We start from the raw sequence: 23,646 nt of genomic DNA on the forward strand, positions 1-23,646 counted from the left end.
TGAAAACCTTTGTTTTCTGTTTTTCCCTCAGAGAAAAACTATCTACTCAGTTTGTGTCGGGTACTTAGTGCTATTGCTGTTTCATTTGTTGGAAGCACCCCCAACCAGATGTTTTCAGAAAGTTGTCAGTATAGAAAGTCTTCTTGAACCAGCAGTGTCTGTTGCAGTAATGTTTTATTTCTTGTTCCCATAAAGTTTAATTTTTTTCTGATAATAAACCTAATGTTTGTATTACATTTGTAATGGTAGAAAATTTGCAAAACAGAGAAAGTGGGGAGCCTCCCATAGTTCTATCTTCATACTTGTAATTCCACCACTCATAAATAACCACCATTAGCGGGTCTGCAGCAATGAAGTTCTAAGTCTTCCAAGTCTGCAAGTGCAATGATTTGTAAGGCTCTCTGTGTATGTTAAAGGGCATTCTTTTCACTTAACAATATAAAGTATTTTTCTTTTTTTTTTTTTTAAGTATTTATTTATTTTATTTGGAAGGGAGAGTTACAGTGAGGTATCTTCCATCTGCTGATTCCCCAAATGGCCGCAAGGCTTGGAGCTGGGCTGGGCCAAAGCCAAGAGCTTCATTCTGGTATCCCATGTAGGTGGCGTGGGCTCAAGTACTTGGGCCATCTTCCCCTGCTTTCCCAGGTGCATTAGCAGGGAAGTGAATCAAAAGTGGAGTGGCTGGGTCTCCAGCTGGTGCCCATGTAGGATGTTGGCATCGTATAATCTCAACTCCTAATATAGTTAAGTGTTTTTTTTTTTTTTCGAGGTGAGTAGAAATAGTGTGATTAAGCATTATATTTACTAATACAGGGTTTCATTCTACTTTCAATTGTTATTACAGCAAGAACCATCTTCGTACACAAGAACTGGTACACAGTAAATGTGACTGTCTTTATAATCAGTTTAAAATAAACACGGGATAGTCATGAAAGAGAAATGTAAATCCAGGGATAAGTAGCCAGAATTATGCTCTCTTGGTGGATTTGGAGACAGAATTGTCTTGTGTATTTAGGTAGTAGCTGACTATCAGGAATAGTTGGAAGGGGTGCTGAAGTTGTGGGGTATGACATAGTGGTAAGGCCTGTGGCACCGGCATCCCATATGTGTGCTGCTTTGAATCCTGGTTGCTCTATTTCCTATCCAGCTCCCTGCTAATGTGCCTGGGAAAGCAGTGGAAGATAGCCCAAGTTCTTGGGCCCCTGTATCCACTGGGAGACCTGGAAGAAGCTCCTAGATCCTGGCGGGGTCCCTCCTGGCCTGTGTGGCCATTTAGGGAGTGAACCAATGGATGGAAGATCTCTTATCTCTGTGTCTCCTCTCTCTAGCTCTGTCTTTCAGATAAATAAAATCTTTATAAAAAAAAGAAAGGTTGGAAGAATATATACCCTGAAGACTTAGAATCCTCACAAGTGAGGGAGAGAGAGAAAATTAGGTTTAGAGGTAGGAGTGAGTACCTGTGCTAAACTTCCTAAATGAGCTGTCCATCTTTTTTTTTTTTTTTTTTTCAGAGAAGTTCTAGGTCTGTTCCTTAAACCAAGCTACCATAGCTATTGGGGACTTAAGATACACCAGATGAACCAGTCAAGTGAAACATTTCTGCGTGTTTGCTAAATTTCTCCCTTATCCTCATCCATTATCAGTTAAGAATGTAACCAAAAACTACTATATATGCTAGGGCCTGACAACAAATATGAAGTTGTCTTAATTAGATTGTAAACAGCCCTGTGAAAACTCACAGTATTCAGCATCATACTGACAAGACAGATGGTTTAGGTAGAGTTGTGTTGGACAAAGGAGTGACCTTTGTCACTAGAATGTGAGTGCTAAATTACTCAAAGATAAGATAGGTATAGCATTTATCTTTGGTGTTATGTGGTGGGATGGGAGAGGGTTGAAAGAGACTCTTAAACCCAGATTAGATGATAGAAATGTCCTGTACAGTTAAGTCCTAGGGCTTGATTGTGACCAGATGAAATTCCTTAGACTCAGCTGTTGCAAGAGAGATGTAAGATATCTGAGCTATCAGCTGACTTTTTTCTTTTTCAGAGTTTACCCTTACCTGTGTCGGGCCTTAAAAACTTTCGTCAAAGACCGGAAAGAGATCCCTCTTGCCAAGGATTTTTATGTTGCATTTCAAGACCTGCCTACTAGACACAAGTAAGAAAAACTCTTCTTAGAAAAGGAATTCACCAGCCGGCGCCGTGGCTCAATAGGCTAATCCTCCACCTTGCGGCGCCGGCACACCGGGTTCTAGTCCCGGTTGGGGCGCCGGATTCTGTCCCGGTTGCCCCTCTTCCAGGCCAGCTCTCTGCTATGGCCAGGGAGTGCAGTGGAGGATGGCCCAGGTGCTTGGGCCCTGCACCCCATGGGAGACCAGGAAAAGCACCTGGCTCCTGGCTCCTGCCAGGATCAGCGCGGTGCGCCGGCTGCAGCGGCGGCCATTGGAGGGTGAACCAACGGCAAAGGAAGATCTTTCTCTCTCTGTCTCTCTCTCTCACTGTCCACTCTGCCTGTCAAAAAAAAAAAAAAAAAAAAAAAAAAAAAAAAAAAGAAAAGGAATTCACCAAATAATATTGGTACCATTTGGCTGACAGTCAGAAAATTTGGGAGGTTACACTGATGTGCTATAGCGAGCTGTTTAATATCACACAAATCACATTTGCCTCCTGGGGCCTCAGTTTTTCATATGTAAAATCTTTTGGTTTAGATTTTTTTTTCTACCTAATCATGCAAAAGGTAGATTTCTTGCTGTAAAATTACTTATTCATGCTTGGTAGTGACAAGAATTGAAAAAAATAAAAAGAAAGTACTTATAAATTGATGAATATGGGGGGAGGAATAGTGTTTTGTGTGCACATTTTGTAAACAGATTGGCTTTTTTCTAGTTACACCTGGTTGTACAGAACATTTAGTTTTAGAAAAACATGATTTTCTATGAAGATGGGATGGTAAGTAAAGTGAAGCAGATTCTTATGATTGTTCATTTTATAGCACATTTAAAAAGGGAAGCTTGGGGCAAAAATGAGAAAATAGCACTCAGAACACTTGTAGAGATTTATAAATCTTCTGAATATTTTGTTATCTTAAATACAAAGCTTTCAAATAGTCTTTAGTAATTACGTTAAAAAGATACTATTGAAAGAAATTGAAGTGGTATTTTTGCTCAATCTCGGGTGGCTGAACGCCACTTATCCCTCTAAGAAGTTGGGGGACGCCGACCGCTCGGGGGTCGCGTAACTGAAGTGGTATTTTTGAGAACTAAAACTGCTGAAAATATGTTACGAAATTACCAAGTTTTTCATATAAAATGTATGTGTGAAATAGTTTTTCAACTTCTGAGTATAACATTTTTTCCTTTGATAACTTCATTATGAAAGTAATTAATGATTTCTTAGAAATTGTAGATAAGCAAAAACAGTATATAAAACAAAGCTGAGATTATCCTGTTTGTAATTTTAACTTTATTTGGTGTCCTTTAGTTAGCTTTTCATATTTATTCATCTATATGTTTTGTTGTGAATATGTGTGCACTGTGTAATTTAGGAATAGGGGTGTTGACAAAGAATCGTTTTTTTTCAGTAGTGTCCAAAGAACACTTTGCCTTTTTTTTTAAAGTGTAAATTATCATTGAATTTTCTCATTAGGATGGAAAGATTTCTTAGTTGAGAAATGAATATTTACTAGTGGGATATTTATCTTTAAACAGGATTCGTGAACTCACTTCATCCAGAATTGGTTTGCTCACCCGCATCAGTGGGCAGGTGGTACGGACTCACCCAGTTCACCCAGAGCTAGTGAGCGGAACATTCCTGTGCTTGGACTGTCAGACAGTGATCAAGGATGTAGAACAGCAGTTCAAATACACACAGCCAAATATCTGCCGAAACCCAGTTTGTGCCAATAGGAGAAGATTCTTGCTGGATACAAATAAATCGAGATTTGTTGATTTTCAGAAGGTATTTCTTTCCTTTTCTTTAGACCAGATTCAGTTCTGATTCCCTTTCTGGCCCTTGCAATTAGTTTATTTAGGTAATGTTAAATTCAGTCTTTATGTGAATTATCGTTGAAAGTGACCATAGAGATGTGTGTTTAGTAGTTAAGATTCCTGTGTCCCATACCAGAATACCTGGGTTTGAATCTCAGTTCTGTATCCTGATTCCAGCTTCCTGCTAATGCAGATCTTGGAAGGGAACAGTGATAGCTCAAGTAATTAGTTTCCTGCCCCCCACTTGGGAGAGCTGGATTGAGTTCCTAGCTCCTGGCTTTGGCACCTGGCCTAGTCTGTCATTGTGGGCATTTGGGGAGTGAACCAGATGGGAGCACTGTCTGTTTGTCTCTCTTTCTTCCAAATAAATATGAAAGGGGAGAAAGGAAAGAAATATATTTGTCAAAGAATAAACAGTAGCTATTATGATAATGATGAAGAAGAATTGGAGTTAAGAAAACTTAGGAGAAGTAGCAATATATTAGTATAAAACTTTGAATTGGTTAAAAAAAAAGCATGAGTGAATGGACAGGCTAAGATGGAAGCTATGAGATGATCATGATTGAAGTGTTAAGATCCAAATTGGAGGTCAGCTGAGAGATGATTTCATATGAAGCCTATAGGTGTTTGGATCCTTAAATCTTAGTTGACAAGTTCAGCACTGTCTGTAAGAATTGGAGATACAGCTATATTATTTAAGAGGCAAAGTCCTCATCTCCTGGTTCATTCCCCAAATGCCCAGGATGCCTGGATTGGGCCAGGCTGAACCTAGGATCTGGGAATTCAGTCCATTTGTACTTGATGGGTGGCAGGAACTCAACCACTTGAACCATCACCTGCTACATTCCAGGATGTGCTTTAGCAGGAAGTTGGAATCAGGAGCAGATTCCTGACTTGAAGTCAGGTACTCTGATTTGAAGACCAAACACTGACTCAGATTTTCTTTTCTTTTTTTTTTTTTCTTTTTTTTTTTTTTTTTCCAGGGGAAATTTAATGGGACAGTGTTTAATAAATCTTAACAGGTAGTTTTAGTTGCCTGGGTAAGAAGCGATGGTAGTAAGAATGAAGAGGAGGAGTCAGCATCATGGCTCAGGGTTGAACCACCACCTGTGATGCTGGTATTTCCATATGAGCACCAGTGTGAGTCCCAGCTACTCCACTTCTGATCCAGCTCTATGCTAATGTGCATGGGAAAGCAGTGGAAGATGGCTCAAGCATTTGGGCCCCTGATGCCCATGTGGGAGACCTGGATGGGGTTCCAGATTCCTACCTTCAGCCTGCCACAGTCCTGTCCGTTGGGGCCACTTCGGAAGTGAACCAGCAGGTGGAAGATCTCTTCCTGTCTCTTCCTATCTCTAACTCTGCCTTTCAAATAAATGTATAATTAGAGGTGAGGGGAGATCTTTCATCTGCTGGTTCACTCCCTAAATGGCCACAATGACCAGGGCTGGGCCTTGCTGAAGTCTGCAGCCAGGAGCTTCTTCCGGGTCTCCCATCTTCCATTGTTTCCCTAGGCTTACTAGCAGGGAGCGGGATTGAAAGTGGAGCAGCCAGGACATGAACCAGCACCCATATGGCATGCCAACACCGTGGATCGAGGTGTAACCAACCCACTGTGCCACAGCACCGACTCCAATAAATTTCTAAAAAAGAGAGAGAAGCTCTCAGACCTTGGTAAATTTCTATAGGATATGCAAAGAAGAGAAGCTTTAGCATGGAGAAATGATCAGAGTAAAACGAGTAAAGTTGAATTCTGTTTTTCTTAAGGCAGTTTTCTTAAGCTTAATTTTCTTAAGCCAATCTGATAATTTATAAGAAGCATCAATACTTTAGGAGAGAGTTTATTAAAAGAACATGATGCGGGCCATGTGTTGTGGCACAGCAGGTTGAACCACTGCTTCAAATGCCTGCATCTCATATTGGAGTGCTAGTTCAAGTCATGGCTGCTCCATGTCCAGTCTGGCATTCCTGCTAATGCATCCTGAGAGGCAGCAGATGGTGGCTCAAGTGCTTGGTCCCCTGCCATTATGGGAGACTTGGATGAAGTTGAGGCTCAGCCCTGGTTGTTGGCAGGCATTTGGTGAGTGAACCAGAGGATGGAAGATAACTGTGTGTCTACCACATGATGTGACTGTGAGATACAAAGCATGTGTCTAGACTAGGTCTTGGTTTGGGGGAAAGAACATAACTATAATAAAGGATGTTCTTGGAGCTGACATTTGGTACAGCAGTTAAGAAGCCACTTAGGGGGCTGGTGCTATGGTGTAGAAGATAAGCCGCCGCCTGAAACAGCATCCCATGTGGACATTGGTTTGTCTCAGCTGTTCCGCTTACGATCCAGCTCCCTGCTAATGTGCCCGGGAAAGCAGCGGAGGATGGCCCAAGTGCTTGGTGCCCTGCATCCACATGAGATTCCTGGAAGTAGCTCCTGGCTCCTTGCTTCAGACTGGTCCAGTTCCGACTCTTGGGACCATTTGGGGAATAGACCAGGAGATGGAAAATCTCTCTCTCTCTCTGTATCTCCCTCTCTCTCTGTAACTCTGAATTTCAAATAAATAAAAATTTTTAAAGTTTTTTAGAAAGCTACTTTGGAGCCGGGTTAAGCTACTGCCTGCAAAAATGCACCTGGGAAAACTGGATGATGGCCTAAGTGCTTGGTCCCCTCCCACTCATGTGTGCAATCAGGATGGAGTTTCTGGCTTCTGGCTTCGACCTGGCTCAGCCCTGCCCAATTGAGGCCTTTTGAGAGGTCAGCCAGTGGATAGAAGATTTCTCACTATCTGTCTATCTTGCAGTGTCATTTTGCCTTTCAAATTAAAAAAAACACAAGCCACTTGGGACACCTGTTTCTATATCAGAATGTCCAGGCTTATGTCTTGACTTTGATTCCGATTCCCTCTTCCTGCTAACTACACTTTATGGGAAGCTGCAGATGATGCCTTGAGTTCTGGGTCCCACTGCCACCCATGTGGGAGACCTAGATTGAGTTCAGACCTATGGCTACAGCCTTGCCCAACTCCAGTTATAAGTACTTGGGGAGTATCCTTCCCTCATCTCTGCCTTTCAAATAAAATAAAGTTGATTTTGACAACTGGGGACATTTGATAGTGGAAGATATTAACGGGGTTAACCATTGTTTAATTCTCTAGTGTGATAGTGGTATTACATAAAAGATTGTCTTTATTTTAGAAATAAGTGCTAAAATATTCTGGGCAAAGTTTTGATGTTTATACTTTAAAATAGTACTGTAAAACTCCATTAGCGTCTACCTGTTATGGTTAACAATTGTTGCATTGCAGTGGAGGGTATAAAGGTATGTTTGAATTTTTTTTTTTTTTTTTTTTTTTGACAGGCAGAGTGGACAGTGAGAGAGAGACAGGGAGAAAGGTCTTCCTTTGCCGTTGGTTCACCCTCCAGTGGCCGCCGTGGCCGGCACGCTGCGGCCAGCGCACCGCGCTGATCCGAAGCCAGGAACCAGGTGCTTCTTGCTGGTCTCCCATGGGGTGCAGGGCCCAAGCACTTGGGCCATCCTCCACTGCACTCCCGGGCCATAGCAGAGAGCTGGCCTGGAAGAGGGGCAACTGGGACAGAATCCAGCGCCCCGACTGGGACTAGAACCCGGTGTGCTGGTGCTGCAAGGCGGAGGATTAGCAGATTGAGCCGCGGCGCCGGCCTGAAATTTTTTTTATAAAATTCACTTGAGAAGTTTAGGAGAAGTGAAACAAAATAGATATTTACAGGAGTTATTTGGAACACAGGGAAAGAAAACCATTATTTTTAAGAGTAAAGTTTTTCAATTTTGTAAGTTCATTAAACATAGCTCCCATCTACTGGTTCACTCCCCAGATGCCCACAACAGAAAACAGTTGAGAACACATTCTAGCTCTCCCCTGTGGGTGACAAAACCTAATGACTTACAACATTATTGCTGCCTCTTACTGTCTCCATTATTAATGAAGGTAGTCAAGCCTTAGGCAGGTATTGAACCTAAGTACCCTAATATAAAACAAATGTGTCTTAACTGGCATCTTCACAGCTAGGCCAAACACTTATTCCTGAAGGGTTTTTTTGTTGTTAAAAAGCAATTTATTCCCCCCCTCCCCCCGCCCCCAAAGAAACCTTTTATTTAAGAAATACAAACTTCATGCATTTCCCTAAAGGTTTTTAATAGAGGTGATCTCTCACCAAATTGAGTTTGACTAAAATAGGATTAAGGGTGGGAATTTTTAGGATGAATGTTGACAGATTAGAAAAGACCATTAGTGGTATGGGAGTTTGGCATAGCAGTTAAGATGCTACTTGGGACATTCCCATTCCATGTTAGAGTACTTGAGTTTGAGTCCCAGCTCTGCTTCTGTCAACTTCCTGCTAATGTGTGTGCACCCTGGGAGGCAGGAGTCATGGCTAAAGTAGTTTGATCTTTTGTTTTTAAGATTTATTCATTCATTTATTTAAAAGGCAGAACAACAGAGATCTTTCATGTGGTGGTTCACTCCCTAAATGTCCAGCACTACCAGGGATGGGCCAGACTGAAGCCAGCAGCCAGCAACTGCATCCAAGTCTCTCACATGGATGGCAGGGGCCCAAGTATTTGTGCTATTAGCCTATGCCTTCTCAGAGACATTAGCTGGAAGCTGAATTGGAAGCAGAGTAGCTGGGAATCCCCACTGGCACTCTTGATGTGGGATGCCATCATTACAAGCAGCAGCTTAAACCTGCTATGTTACAACGTTGGCTGCAATTAATTGAGTTTCTCCCACTTGTGGGACACTTGGATTGGTTGGGTTCCTAGCCTCATCCCAACCCTGCCCAAGCCATTTGGGAAGTACCAGTGGAAGGTAAGGAGAGCACACTATCTGCCTCTTAAGTAACTTTAAAAAAAGGGGCTGGCACTGTGGCATAGCAGGTAATGCCACCACCTGCAGTGCCAGCATCCCATATTAGGTGCCGGTTTGAGACCAGCTGTTCCACTTCCTATCCAGCTATGGCCTGGGAAAGCAGTAGAAGATGGCCCAAGTCCTTGGGCCCCTGCAACAGCATGGGAAGACCTGGAGGAGGCTCCTGGCTTTGGATCAATGCAGCTCTGGCCGTTGTGGCCAGTTGGGGAATGGACCAGCAGATAGAATACCTCTTTGTCTTCTTCGCCTTTGCTTCTCTGTGTGTGTAACTCTGACTTTCAAATAAATAAAATATTTTTTTTAAAAAAAAGCCCTTGAAAAAAACTTTAAGCAGTAAGATGGTTCAAAATAAACACTTTGTTACGTACGGCAGTTAATTTGTATTGCATGGCATCATTCTTGGCTGTTTGTTGCAGGTTCGCATTCAGGAGACTCAAGCTGAGCTTCCTCGAGGGAGTATCCCCCGCAGTTTAGAAGTAATCTTGAGGGCCGAGGCTGTGGAATCCGCTCAAGCTGGTGACAAATGTGACTTCACAGGGACATTGATAGTTGTGCCTGACGTCTCCAAGCTTAGCACACCAGGTCAGTAATCTGTGTCTGAAATAAATTCTGTTACCTGAACTGTAGGTTACCTAGCTTTTTATATCTTGTCTTTTTGACCACCAATCAGAAGTTGAGGAAGGCAATATGAAGAAAAAAAATGCCTTTGCTACAAATGATGCTGTTCTGAAAGTTTTCAAAGTTTATGTGAAATCTTTAAATTTATTGCTTTCATTTGATTGATCAGTTTTGGTTCTCAGCACATTTAATGTTAGATCTGCAATGCAACCTACCATTCAATCTTTCAGGAGCACGTGCAGAAACTAATTCCCGTGTCAGTGGTGTTGATGGTTATGAGACAGAAGGTATTCGAGGACTCCGGGCTCTTGGTGTCAGGGACCTTTCTTACAGGCTGGTCTTTCTTGCCTGCTTTGTTGCACCAACAAACCCAAGGGTAAGTCTTAATGTGGCTGAGTTTAAAAAACACCTCTTCTTAAGCTGCCAGAATTAAAAGTAGGGGTTTGAGGTTTAATTTGATTCTTCACATTTAAAACTAATTCTTAGATTTTCCTGAAGAGCTCAGTGCTTTAAATGCCATGCATATTATCAGTATTGTTTTTGGTTTTGTGTTGTCATAGTTCCTGTGTCCTGAATAAATAAAGTTTAGCAGCAATGTGGGAAGTGAAGTTAATTGCTGTTTCTGAGGGTGATGGTTTCCTGGCGAAACTGTCATTCAGTTAACTTAGTTCTGTGTCCTGAGTGGGAAAGGGTTTAGAAAATAACCCAGTATATATTTTTTAAGATTTATTTTATTTATAAGTTAGAATTAGAGAGGGAGAAACATCTGTTGATTTTATTCCCCATATGGTTGGAATGCCAGGACTGGGCCAGGCTGAAGCCAGGAGTTAGAATTCTCCTCCAGATCTCCCACTTATTCTCCAGATCTCTCCAAGCACTTGGGCCATCCCTCCACTGCTTTCCCTGGCACATTAGTAGGGAGCTGGGTTGGGAGTGGAGCAGCTGGGTCTTGAACCAGTGCACATGTGGGATGCTGGCGCTGCAGTCAGCAGCTTAACCCGGTATACCACAGTGCCTGTCCCAATAATCCAGTATTAGAAAAGGGATGAACATAATCTGCTCTTCAAATAAATCAGTGATTAGCATTCTATGGCTCATCTCTTGAGTATTCATATCCATTCTAAATAATATTTTGAAATAGTGATAGCTGTCTTAAAATTTTTATTTATTTGAAAGGCAGAGTTAGAGAAAAGAAGAGACAAAGAGAGAGATCTTCCGTCCTCTGGATCAGTCCCCAAATGGCTGTAACTGCCAGGGCTGGCCCAGGCTAAAGTCAGGAGCCTGGAGCTTCTGGGTCTCCCACATGGGTGCAGAGACCCACGGACTTAGACTGACTTTGCACTGCTTTCCCAGGTGCATTAGCAGGAAGCTAGCTGGATGGGAAGTGGAACAGATTCAAATTAGCAGTGCCCATATGGGATGCCAGTGCTGCAGGTAGTGGCTTAACCTCTATACCACAGCATTGGTCCCTCGTGATAGCTTTTTTCAACTGAATGGATAATGACAAAGCCTTAAGTATTTCTTGTAAACTGAGGTCTTATTAACTTTAGGAATTAAAAAAAAATAATAATGGAACTTTATAGTCAAATTATGTTGACTTACCAAGTCTATTTTCTGTTTGTAGTGAAGTTTTTTCTTAATATTATTTTGGATGCTTTTTTTTTTTTTTTAAAGATTTATTTATTTGAAAGGCAGAGTTACAGAGAGGGAGAGGCAGAGAGAGAAAAGTCTTCCATCCACTGGTTTGCTCCCCAAATGTCTGCAACAGCTGGAGTTGGGCCAAGCCAGGAACTTCCTCCAGGTCTCCCACGTGGGTACAGGGGCCCAAGAACTTGGGCCATCTACTTCTGCTTTCCCAGGCCATAGAAGAGAGCTGGGTCGAAAGTAGAGCAGCAGGGAGTCAAACTGGCGCGCCCGTTAAGGGATGCCAGCGCTGCAGGCGGAGGCTTATCCCACTACACTACAGCGCCCGCCCCTTGGCTTCTTCTTTACTAATATTTTTTTCCTTTTTTCTCCATCCCTCAGTTTGGAGGGAAAGAGCTCAGAGATGAGGAACAGACAGCTGAGAGCATTAAGAACCAAATGACTGTGAAGGAGTGGGAGAAAGTATTTGAAATGAGTCAAGATAAAAATCTATACCACAATCTTTGTACCAGCTTGTTTCCTACTATACATGGTAAGAGTTCTTCCGTTTGTGGCTGAAGCTTAAAATCAGCATAATGATTATAAACAGCATTAATGTTTTTATATATACAATGATTGTAAAGCACTAAGTCATATGAAAAATTTTTAGTGGATTTGGTAGGAGTCATTTACAAAAGGACAGATAATTATGATTCAACTTAGATGAACGACCCAGAATAGATAGATGCAAGGAGGCAAAGTAGAACAGAGGTTATCAGGTACTGTAGAAGTTGGGGAAATAGAGTTAGTATTTAATGGATAGAGTTTCTGTTTGAGATAATGAAAAAGTTCTGGAAAAGGGATAGTAATTGTTAAATAATTTAACATTAACACCAGGTAACTGACACACTTAAAAAGGTTTAAAACGGTAAATTTTATGTATATGAGGATACTTCAAAAATTCTTAGGAAAATGGAATTGAAAGTATTAATATTTTGGTACAAAGATTTTTTTCATAATGCATGGAAAATAGATATGGAAAAACTATGCATGGATTTCAAAAAATTTTACACCACAATAAACTCCATATTTTTGTATCTTTGTCATGAAATTCTTGAAATGTCCTTGTATTTTGTCAGAAAATTTTTAAAATAAAATTTGTTTAGTCTTTTCCTTACCTTATGGCAGAACTGCACTTTAAATACATAAACTAGTAACAGTCATTTAGTATCATGTTCAAGTATTATGTATTGTACAAAACTGCTGTACTTTTGTGTGACTGTAGCACAATGAGATTGTTGACAATAGCTTCATCAAAAATAGATGGACTATCAAAATGGTACAATCAGTAGAAGATAAAAATTTTTCAGTTTCACTGTAATCTTATGGGACCCCCATAGTATATGCTTGTATATTCTTGACCAAAACCTTAATGAGGTTGGCTCATGTCGCTCCTGCCAGCTGCTCACTATTATTAAATCCCCTTCATGTATTGAAAGATAAAATTAAATATTCAGGTTTGTTCTTTCACCCTTTAACTTTTTTTTTTTTTTTTTTTTAAGGTTTATTTTTGTTTATTTGAAATACGGAGTTACAGAGAGAGGTAGAGGTAGAGAAGTCTTCCATCCTCTGGTTCACTCCCCAAATGGCCACTATGGCTGGAACTGAGCCGGTCCGAAGCCAGGAGCTTCTTCCGGGTCTCCCATGTGGGTGCAGGGGCCCAAGGACCTGGGCCATCTGATGCTTTCCCAGGCCTTGGCAGAGAGCTATATCAGAAATGGAGCAGCAGGAACTAGAACTGGCAACCAAATGGGATGCGTGCTTCAGGCTGGGGCTTTAACCCACTGTGCCACAGTGCTGGCCCCAACCCTTTAACTCTTCTGTCCTTGTTGTCCCTACTTAATTGGAATTGTAGAAAACACTCATAAGGTTATGAGTATTTCTGTTGGGTAAATATTTTCAGTTATTTAAAATTAACTTTTTTTTTCTGTCTGCACCTTTGATCAGTGGAACAATTGAAACCTTTTATGTTAACTCTTCATAGATATTAGACTATTCCCTTGCAGTGAGTCTATGTCAACATTTTTATGCTTTATACTCCCCTCATAAGTTAATCAATTGCTGTGCAACCTACTAACTTGAAACAACAAGCATTACCTGAACAGTCTGTGGGTCAGAATTTAGAGAGCCTTACCTGAATGATTCTGGTTCCAGATCTCTCACTGAAGTTGCAGTGAAGACATTGGCAGAGCCTTTTGTTGTCTGAAGACTTGACTGGGGATAGAGGAACCACTTTGAAGGAGGCTTACTCAGATGGCTTACCAGTTAGTACTAGTTGTGAACCAGTACATGGATATGGGAGGGCTCTTTGAGTATTTTCATGACATAGCAGCTTGCTTTTTACAGAGCACTTGATACAAGGGAGCAAAATAAGGAGGAAGTAAAATGTCTCCTGACCTAGGCTCAGAAGTTATAGACCTTTACTTCTGTGTGCTATTTGTTAAAAGCAAGTGCAGCTGACACTCATGGAAAAAGAACTAAATTTGATCACTTACACTGAGGCATGTCAAACAACTTGCGGGTTATTTGAAAACCACCATACCCTCAAAACATTTTGCATCTTTAAGTTTTTGGGGTGGGTTTTTTTTTTTTTTTTTTTTTGAGAGAATTTTATTTTACAGAAAATTCACAAAGAATTAACAAAATTTAGTGAATACCTCTTATTGATAATCAGCAGACTCAAGTGGATTAATAATGTCACTTCTCATATAATACCTGTTTCCATTTAGTTTTTAGGCTGGCTTTGCACACTGTATTTCGTTTTAGCGGATCTGGAAATAAGGCAGCATGCGTAAAACAAATTTGCTAAATATTTTAAATTACATAGTCTTCTACATTGATAAGACTTCAATTTAAAAACTATCTGCAGAGACTGGTGCCGTGACACAATAAGTTAAGCCTCCACCTGCAGTGCCAGCATCCCATATGGGTGCTGGTTCAAGTCCCAACTGCTCCACTTCCAATCCAGCTGCTCCCTGCTGGTGTCCTAGGAAAGCAGTGGAAGGTGGCCCAAGTGTGTTGGCCCTTGTACCCGTGTCAGGACCCAGAAGAGGCTCCTGGCTGCAGGTCTGTCCAGCCCTAGCTGTTGGCAGCCATTTGGGGAGTGAACTAGTGGATGGAAGAACTCTTCCTGTCTTTCCCTCTGTCTAACTCTGCCCCTCAAATAAATAAATACATAAATCTTTTAATTTTTTAAAATTTATCGGCCAATTAAATGCCTTTCCATTACTGAATATAAAGGATTTTGCACTGGATGGAACTCAAAATGCATAAAGATACTGTCATAGATTTTAAAAGAAAAATGTTATTAGCAGTATAATAAATAAATAATTTTCCAAAGAATATTATATAAGGTACATTAAATGTTTTTAATTCAGGAATATTTTTTACTTATATTTTACCTAATACAGTTTAAAACACCAAAGCACTGACTGAATAAGAAAAGACCATTTTAAAATAATAATGGATGGTAGCATGTATCATTTAAGGATAAAGGGAAGATGGACTGTGCTTTCATTTGTAAATAATGTTCTCAATCCAAATAATTCTGTGTTTCCATTATATTTGGATGCCAAGATTGTTTTATTGGTGAATAAGAGACTGTTCTTTTACTGATGGCTTCTAATTTTACTTTTGGCTCTTCTGGATATCTCAAGACATTTCCAGTATGCAGCAGAAGCTCAATATGAGGTGACCAAAAGGAATCCCTAATTATGTTATAGGGATCACGAGAAATATTATTAATAGAAATCTTTTTAACACTTCCCTTAGGCAGAGGTAAATGGTCTTCTAGAAACTCACCCAAGGTAATCAATAGTTTCTCCTTATATTTTATGTTAAACATTTTAATTTTCAGCTTATTAGAGATTTGTTAAAATATTTATTTATTTGAGAGGCAGAGAGAGGTTTTCCACCTGCTGGTTCACTTCCAAATGGCCACAATGGCTGGAGATGGGCTAGTCAGACACCAGGAGCCAGGAGCTTCTTTCTGGTCTCCCAAATAGGGGTCCAAAGACTTGGGCCGTCTTCTACTGCTTTCCCAGGCCATAGCAGAGAGCTGGATCAGAAGTGGGGAAGCCAGGACTCTAACCGGCACGCATATGGTTTGCCAGCACTGCAGGCAGCGGCTATACCCACTATGCCACAGCACTGGCACCTATTAGAGATTCTTGGTTCAGAAAATGTCACAACTTAATTTTTCAGTTTACCATGTAGTACGTTAAGAAATCCCATTATTTGTTCAACCAAACACTCTTTCTCCCTTCATAAGTTTCCTTTAATTTTTTCATGTTTTGAATAGCAGATAAGACTCTCTAAAGATGATTTTTTTTTTTTAAGATTTATTTATTTATTTGAAAGTCAGAGGTACACAGAGAGAGGAGAGGCAGAGAGAGAGAGGGAGAGGCGTTCCATCAGCTGGTTCACTCCCCAGATGGCCATAACGGACAGAGTTGCACTGATCCGAAGCCAGGAGCCAGGAGCTTCTTCCAGGTCTCCCACACAAGTGCAGGTGCCCAAGGACTTGGGCCATCTTCTACTGCTTTCCTAGGCCATAGCAGAGAGCTGGATCGGAAGAGGAGCAGCTGGTACTAGAACCAGTGCCCATGTGGGATGCTGGCGTGTCAGGCCAGGGCGTTAACCTGCTGCACCACAGTGCCAGCCCCGATGCCTCAAGCATTGAAACTCTTCTTTTCCTGTTAACAGAACATCTTCAGTTAAGGGAATAATTATTTCAGGTGCTTCTTTGTGCTATTTACCAAATTCAGCAGTCAGACATTTCACTTGCATGAATATTTGAATCAGTGAGAGTGTCACTTCTTGTAAGCAGTAGTTCTGCCATTCTTCCTTACTTTTCCTTGATTTTTTTTTTTTTTTTTTTTTGACAGGCAGAGTGGACAGTGAGAGAGAGACAGAGAGAAAGGTCTTCCTTTTGCCATTGGTTCACCCTCCAATGGCCACTGCGGCTGGCGCGCTGCGGTCGGCGCACCGCGCTGATCTGATGGCAGGAGCCAGGTACTTCTCCTGGTCTCCCATGGGGTGCAGGGCCCAAGCACCTGGGCCATCCTCCACTGCACTCCCTGGCCACAGCAGAGAGCTGGCCTGGAAGAGGGGCAACCTGGACAGAATCCGGTGCCCCGACCGGGACTAGAACCTGGTGTGCCGGCGCTGCAAGGCGGAGGATTAGTCTAGTGAGCCGCGGCACCGGCCTGTTCTTCCTTATTTTTCCATGTTTCTTGACATTATTTTAATAAGTTCTTTAATGTCTGCAACAGTTTCCACATCAGTTGTACTACTGCCTGAATCCAGATCTTGCTGGTTCACTGATGTGTGATTTTTTTTTTATATATCTTTTCATAAGAAAGATATTACAGAGACAAACCTTAGGGCACTGCAGCCCTCAGATTGCCTAAATATTTGCATAGTCAGCCTTCACCTGGATTTTTAACTTTTTTTTTTTTTTTTTTTTTTTTTTTTTTTTTTTTTGACAGGCAGAGTGGATAGTGAGAGAGAGAGATCTAGAGAAAGGTCTTCCTTTTGCTGTTGGTTCACCCTCCAATGGCTGCCGCGGCTGGCGCGCTGTGGCAGGTGCACCACGCTGATCCAAAGGCAGGAGCCAGGTGCTTCTCCTGGTCTCCCATAGGGTGCAGGGCCCAAGGACTTGGGCCATCCTCCACTGCACTCCCGGGCCACAGCAGAGAGCTGGCCTGGAAGAGGGGCAACCGGGACAGAATCCAGCGCTCCGACTGGGACTAGAACCCGGTGTGCCGGTGCCGCTAGGCGGAGGATTAGCCTATTGAGCCACGGCTCTGGCCAACTTTCTAATTTTTTTTTTTTTTACATTTATTTGAAGCGCAGAGTTAGAGACAGATAGCAAGATCTTCCATCCACTGGTTCACTCCCGAAATAGCTGCAACGGTTGGAGCTGGGCCAATCTGAAGCTAGGAGCCAGGAGCTTCTTCCAGGTCTCCCATGTGGGTTCAGGTGTACAAGCACTTGGGCTAGTCTCTGCTGCTTTCCCAGGTCATTCCCAGAGAGCTGGATTGGAAATGGAGCAGCTGGGACTCAAACTGGTGCCCATATGGGGTGCAGGCACTGCAGGCAGCAGCTTTACCTACTATACCACGGCACTGGCCCCTTTAAGGTTTATTTATTTGAAAGGCAGTGTTAGAAGGAAATATAGAGAAAGTATCCACCTGCTGGTTCATCTCCCACATGCATGCAGGGGCCCAGGGACTTATGTCATCTTCTGCTGTTTTCCCAGGTACATCAGCAAGGAGCTAGATTGTAAGTGGAGCAGCTGGCACTCAAAGTGGTGCCTATATGGAATGCCAGCATTGCAGGTGGCAGCTTCATCTGTTATACCACAATGCTCATAACTTCCTATTTTTTAAGAATGGATGGAAGACCTTTCTCTCTCCCTTTCTGTCTGTAACTCTACTTCTCAAAAAAAAACTTAAAAAAAAAAATCAGTTTGTGGGGCGGGGGAAGGGGAGGAAAAAAAATCATTTTGTATAAATATGCCAGTACTTTGTTGATGGAGTTGACAGATAACAATCCTTCAAAAAAATTTCCTTTAATAGCATAATACTCTAAAATAATTGTAGGCTTCCTTCTTACTGATTTTATGAATAGGTTTTAGATAGAAGCAGCTATAGATTGCATTCAGCGTCTTATTTAATCCATATCAGTTCCGTTAGCCTGTATTTAGGTGATAAAAAAAGAAATGTCATAAACCATTTCCTTAAACTTTTTTTTTGGTCAGGGGGTGTTTACTTGAAAAGCAATTAAAGATAGAGATTTTCCATCTGCTGCTTCACTCCCTAAATGGCTGCAGTGCCTGGGGCTGGGCCAGACCAGAACCAGGAACCAGGAACTCCATCCAGGTTACCCGTGTGGGTAACAGGGGCCTTCTTTCACTGCCTTCCCACGCACATTAGCAAGGAACTGGATTGGAAGCAGAGCAGTTAGGGACTCAAACCAGGGTTCGTTTGGGATGCCAGTGTCTTAGGCAGCACCTTAACCCTGTGAACCACAACTCCAGCCCCATTTCTTCAAATTCTTGATGAAACAACAAGGGCTTTCATTAGAACAAATGTGGTAGACTGTTGTTGAGATAGAGGAAAAATTAAGAGTGTACAGGAAAAAGGAATTAAAAGATGTTTATTTTGGCACAAAAAAAAAAATCCATGCATAGTTTTTCCATGACCCATTCTTAGACCCCTCTTAGTTCAGTTAAGAAGAGAGATGTTTGAGAACTCATACATTGGGAGAGGCTTTGTGTAGGAAGTAGGACTCAAGGACAAGGAAAGGCTGATAGGATGGTGAGCATTGGAATCTGACTTCTGTGGTTCGAGAAGACATTGAAGTAGTTGGGTGACTTAGCACATAGCACAAACCAAGATGGGAAGCCTGGTGTTTTGACTCCAGTCTAATACCTTGCCTCAGCTACCTCTGCCTTTTGGTTGGTAACATGGCTTTGTAGTTTCCTGTGGAAGTGTTTTAACTTCATGTTGAACAATTACTACTTCTTAATCTGTAGCTTTTTTTGATTTTAGGCAATGATGAAGTAAAACGGGGTGTCCTGCTGATGCTCTTTGGTGGAGTTCCAAAGACAACAGGGGAAGGGACCTCTCTTCGAGGGGACATAAATGTTTGTATTGTTGGTGACCCGAGTACAGCTAAGAGCCAGTTTCTTAAGTAAGTGACAACAAAGAAAGTGTGTGTAGTCCTAGACTTGCTGTGCTACCACAAATGTAGTCGGTATACTAGAGTGAGAAAAATGTAAATTGACTGTATAACTCATAAATTAAATATTAGTAAATTTTAAAATTAGATGTAATATTTTGCAATTTTTTTGGAAGAGGGAAAAATTGCCTGATTCCAGTCCTGCCTAGAATTAACCTTTGTATAATCTTTACATAAAAGTCTTAGAATTCATGAATATATATTTGTTGTTATAAATCTCAGTGTACATATTTTTATATTAATGTACTCTAAACATTTTCCCATATTTATTTTTATAATTGCCTTTTTTGTTGTTGGCATATACTAAAGATTATTTCCCTAACGCTGTGAGACATTTTAACAGGGTAATTTATCGTAGTGATTACACATTGATAATCATAAATGTATTCATACATTTTGTTTGTTTGCTTTGGGGAAATTCCTATGTATAGAATTGCTGAAACTAAGAATACAAAAAAAATCTTTAAGATTTATTTATTTGAAAGTCAGAGTTATACACAGAGAGAGAGGGAGGGAGGGAGGGAGGGAGAGGTCTTCCATCTGCTGGTTCACTCCCCAGATGGCCGCAGTGGCCAGAGCTGCTGTAATCCAAAGCCAGGAGCCAAGAGCCACCTCCAGGTCTCCCATGTGGATGTAGGGGCCCAAGAGCTTGGGCCATCCTCCACTGCTTTCCCAGGAAGTGGAGCAGCTGGGACTTGGACCGGTGTCCATGTGGGATGCCAGTACCGCAGTCAGCAGCTTCACTCACTGTACTACAGCACCAGTCCTCCAAGTGGCATCTTAATAACTACACCAAACACCCACCTGTATTTCCAAACTCAACCAGGTGCTGAAAACCTGCTACATTCTGGGTGGGGTGTGTGTGAGAGATAGAAATGTTTGTCTTGGCTGCATCCAGATGGGCATGTGAATTAAACCCTTTTTTTCAGGGAGGCAAGCAAAAACTCTCAGCTTTAGTAACATGCTGAACTCATTGTAGGTGAAAACATTGAGCCATGAGTATTAAAACTAATCTGTTTGCCGAAAACACAAGAAAAGCTTCATATGACATTAAGATGCCTTTCTTTTAATTGTTTTGGCAATTTAACATGATACTGCTATATATCATAGAACATTTCTAGTTATTTTGGAGCTTTTATAATTAAGTAGTTCCTTTGTTATGATTAGATTGAGGATGATAGTTCTATGTTAAAGAGGGATACTTTTTTTCCCCCTTCTGTTCTCATTTCTACTCAAAAAAACAACACAGAAACCTGTCTGTAATCTTGCCTCTTGTAGCAGTATTATATTGTATGTGATTGTATTGGGCAGAAATAGCTTTTTATAACTGGCTTTTTTAACATCTTTATTGTAGTATGGTTTACATGTCATAAAATTCGTTGCCTTAAAATGTACAGTTTAATGTTTTTTTAGCATTTCCCCAGGATTATATAACCATTATCAAACTAAGTTTAGAAAATTTTCATCCTGCATTGTTCCCCCAGCCATGAACAACTGCTAATCTGCTTCACTGTCTCTATTGGAACATGTTATCTAAGCCTGACTGGCTTCCACTTAGTATAATGTTTTCAAGGTTCAGCCATGTTGTAGAATTTATCAGTGCTTCGTATAAGCCTCATATCAGTGCTTCATTTCCTTTTATTGCCAAATAACATTCTGTCCTGTGGATATACCACACTTAATTTATTTCCCAGTTGTGGGCATTTAACTTGTTTCTACTTTTTAGCTTTTAAGAATAATACTGCTATGAGCAATGACTAATTTTTTTTCAATTTTTTAGAATTGTGATAAAATACATGTAAGAATTGTTATTTTAACCATTTTTAAGCATGCAGTTCAATGGCATAAAGTACATTTATGTTGTGTAGCCATCATCCATCTGTAGTTTTTTCATCTTCCCAAATTGAAACTGTATTCTTAAAGATTCTAAATGAATAAGTATGATTTTTTTGAAAGGCACAGGAAGATCTTCTGTATTGATTCACTCCCCAAATGCTTGAAGCAGCTGAAACTGGCTAGACTGAAGCTGAGATAGACATTCCATTCTGGTCTACTATTTGGGTGGCAAGAACCCAGGTTCTATTATCTGTTGCCTTACAAGTGCATTAACAAGAAGCTGGATTGCAAATGCAGTAGCTGGGACTTTGATGGGATATAGGCATCTCAAGTGGTGGCTTAAGCCTATCCTTTTTGTTTCTAGCTTGTTTGACATAGTATAGTATCTTCAAGCTTTATCCAATAACATGTGCCAGAATGTCTTTAAGGCTAATACTCCTTTGTGTATATACACTGTCTTTTATGTCATCCATAAATGTACATATGGGTAGTTCTACCTTTTACCTTGTGTAAATACTGTTATTGTGAATATTGGCCTGTCAGATATCTGAGTCTCTGCTTTCAATTATTCAATTATTTCAATTATTTTAAATAGTTTTCACTTGTAAATTTAGGTCTTTCCATTTTGAATTAATTTTTGTATGTGATGTCCATGATGTCCACCTTCATATGCATAGAGGTATCCAGTTGACTCAACGCTAAGACTGTACTTTTTCTTACAGAATTGCTTTGGTACCCTTGTTGAAAATGAATGGACCATAAATGTCAGTTTATTTCTGAACATTTAGTTATATTCCATTAACCTCTCTTAGGGTGTCTTCAACAAATCCATTGAAAATGCTTATCGGCTGGCACCGCGGCTTAATAGGCTAATCCTCCACCTAGCAGTGCCGGCACACCGGGTTCTAGTCCCGGTCGGGGCACCAGATTCTGTCCCGGTTGCCCCTCTTCCAGGCCAGCTCTCTGCTGTGGCCAGGGAGTGCAGTGGAGGATGGCCCAAGTACTTGGGCCCTGCACCCATGGGAGACCAGGATAAGTACCTGGCTCCTGGCTTCGGATCAGCGCGGTGCGCCGGCCGCAGCGCGCCAGCCGTGGCGGCCATTGGAGGGTGAACCAATGGCAAAAGGAAGACCTTTCTCTCTCTCTCTCTCACTATCCACTCTGCCTGTAAAAAAAATAAAAAAACATTCTTATCAAAAAGTTAGGAATGAATTGAAAATTTTTAGAACCAAAATAAGTTCATCTTTTAATTCTGTTTCAACAAACTTTGGAAAGCCTGCTCATAAGTCCTTTTCTTCCTTCCTTCCTTCCTCCCCTCCCCTCCCCTTCCCTCCCCTCCCCTCCCCTTTTTGATTTATTTTATTTCTTTTAAAGAGTTACCGAGAGAGGTAGAAACAGAGAGAGGTCTTCCATCCACTGATTGACTCCCCAGATGGTTGCAACGGCTGGAGCTCAGCTGATCTGAAGCCAGGAGCTTATTACAGGTCTCTCACATGGATGTTGCTTTCCCAGGCACATTGGCAGGTAGCTGGATCAGAAGTAGAGTAGGGGCCGGCGCTGTGGCACAGCGGGTTAAAGCCATGGCCTGCAGTGCTGGCATCCCATGTAGGTGCCAGTTCGAGTCCTGGCTGCTGCGCTTCCTATCCAGCTCTTTTCTGTGGCCTGGGAAATCAGTAGAAGATGGTTCAAGTCCTTGGGCCCCTGTACCCATTGGGGAGACCTGCAGAGAGGCTCCTGGCTTCAGATCAGCTCTGCTCTGGCCATTGCCGTTACTTGGGGGAGTGAACCAGTGCATGGAAAACCTCCCTTTCTCTCTGACTCTGCCATGCTTTGCAACTCTGTTTTTGAAATAAATACAATAAAACTTTAAGAAAAAAAAAAAAAAGTGGAGCAGCCAGGACTCGTGCTGGGACACAACCCAGGACTTCAATCCGCTGCACAACAGTGCCTGTCCTGCATGCATATGTCTATCTTAAGGCCAATATTGTGCTTTTTTTAAAAAAAAAAAAAAAAGATTTATTTATTTGAAAATCAGAATTATACAGAGAAGGAGAGGCAGAGAGAGAGAGGTCTTCTGTTGGTTCACTCCCCAGTTAGCTGCAATGGCTGGAGCTGCACCAATCTGAAGCCAGGAGCTTCCTCCAGATTTCCCACAGGGTTGCAGGGGTCCAAGCAGTGCCATCTTCTGCTTTCCCAGGCCATAGCAGGGAGCTGGATCGGAAGTGGAGCAGCCGGGAATTAAACCAGTGCCCACATGGGATGCTAGCACTGCAGGTGGTGGCTTTACCCACTACACCACAGTGCCAGCCCCAAGATTTGAATATATTTGAAAAGCCAAAGGCTTCCATTTAGTCTGTGTCATGTGTCTTTATGCCTCATTTCAGGTTAATTGCCACTTTCAGGTGTTCTTTCAGAAATTTTAAACATTCCTTGATGTAACTCCTGCCAGTTGGTATTACTAGAAAGCCTGCTTGATATTTACATATTAATGAGTCTGTCTGATCATCTTGAACAGGCACGTGGAAGAGTTCAGCCCCAGAGCTGTCTACACCAGTGGCAAAGCATCCAGTGCTGCTGGCTTAACAGCAGCTGTTGTGAGAGATGAAGAATCTCATGAGTTTGTCATTGAGGCTGGAGCTCTGATGTTGGCTGACAATGTAAGAACATTTTACATATAAAGAAGTTGGAATGCCTCCTACCCTCTTAGTAAAGGCCTCTAAGTTTCTAGTAAAAAGACATCCTTCAAAATGAAAGTATTCTTTGATAAATTAGTTTATTAATCTAGAATCTAATTGGATTCTCTTCATTAATCATCACTTTATGAGCTATTCTAGAATGTGTTGCCTGCCCTGAGCTGAGCATGGGTAATTGCTGTGA

The 23,646-nt window shown here is 41.5% G+C and overlaps 1 protein-coding gene across 1 annotated transcript in view; it reads left to right on the forward strand.

The window, feature by feature from the left end:
* Positions 1-23,646, forward strand: part of MCM6 (minichromosome maintenance complex component 6) — a 48,892-nt gene that overhangs the window by 4,769 nt on the left and 20,477 nt on the right. The window contains exons 3-9 of the mRNA XM_002712120.6: positions 2,050-2,160; positions 3,710-3,959; positions 9,303-9,468; positions 9,735-9,880; positions 11,530-11,680; positions 18,744-18,885; positions 23,285-23,426. Coding sequence (XP_002712166.2) covers positions 2,050-2,160; positions 3,710-3,959; positions 9,303-9,468; positions 9,735-9,880; positions 11,530-11,680; positions 18,744-18,885; positions 23,285-23,426 — 1,108 coding nt within the window. The remainder of the gene's footprint in view (positions 1-2,049; positions 2,161-3,709; positions 3,960-9,302; positions 9,469-9,734; positions 9,881-11,529; positions 11,681-18,743; positions 18,886-23,284; positions 23,427-23,646) is intronic.

The sequence above is a fragment of the Oryctolagus cuniculus genome, chromosome 3, assembly GCF_051225735.1.
Source record: "Oryctolagus cuniculus isolate XC-2025 breed Fujian yellow rabbit chromosome 3, ASM5122573v1, whole genome shotgun sequence".
Lineage (NCBI taxonomy): Eukaryota > Metazoa > Chordata > Mammalia > Lagomorpha > Leporidae > Oryctolagus > Oryctolagus cuniculus.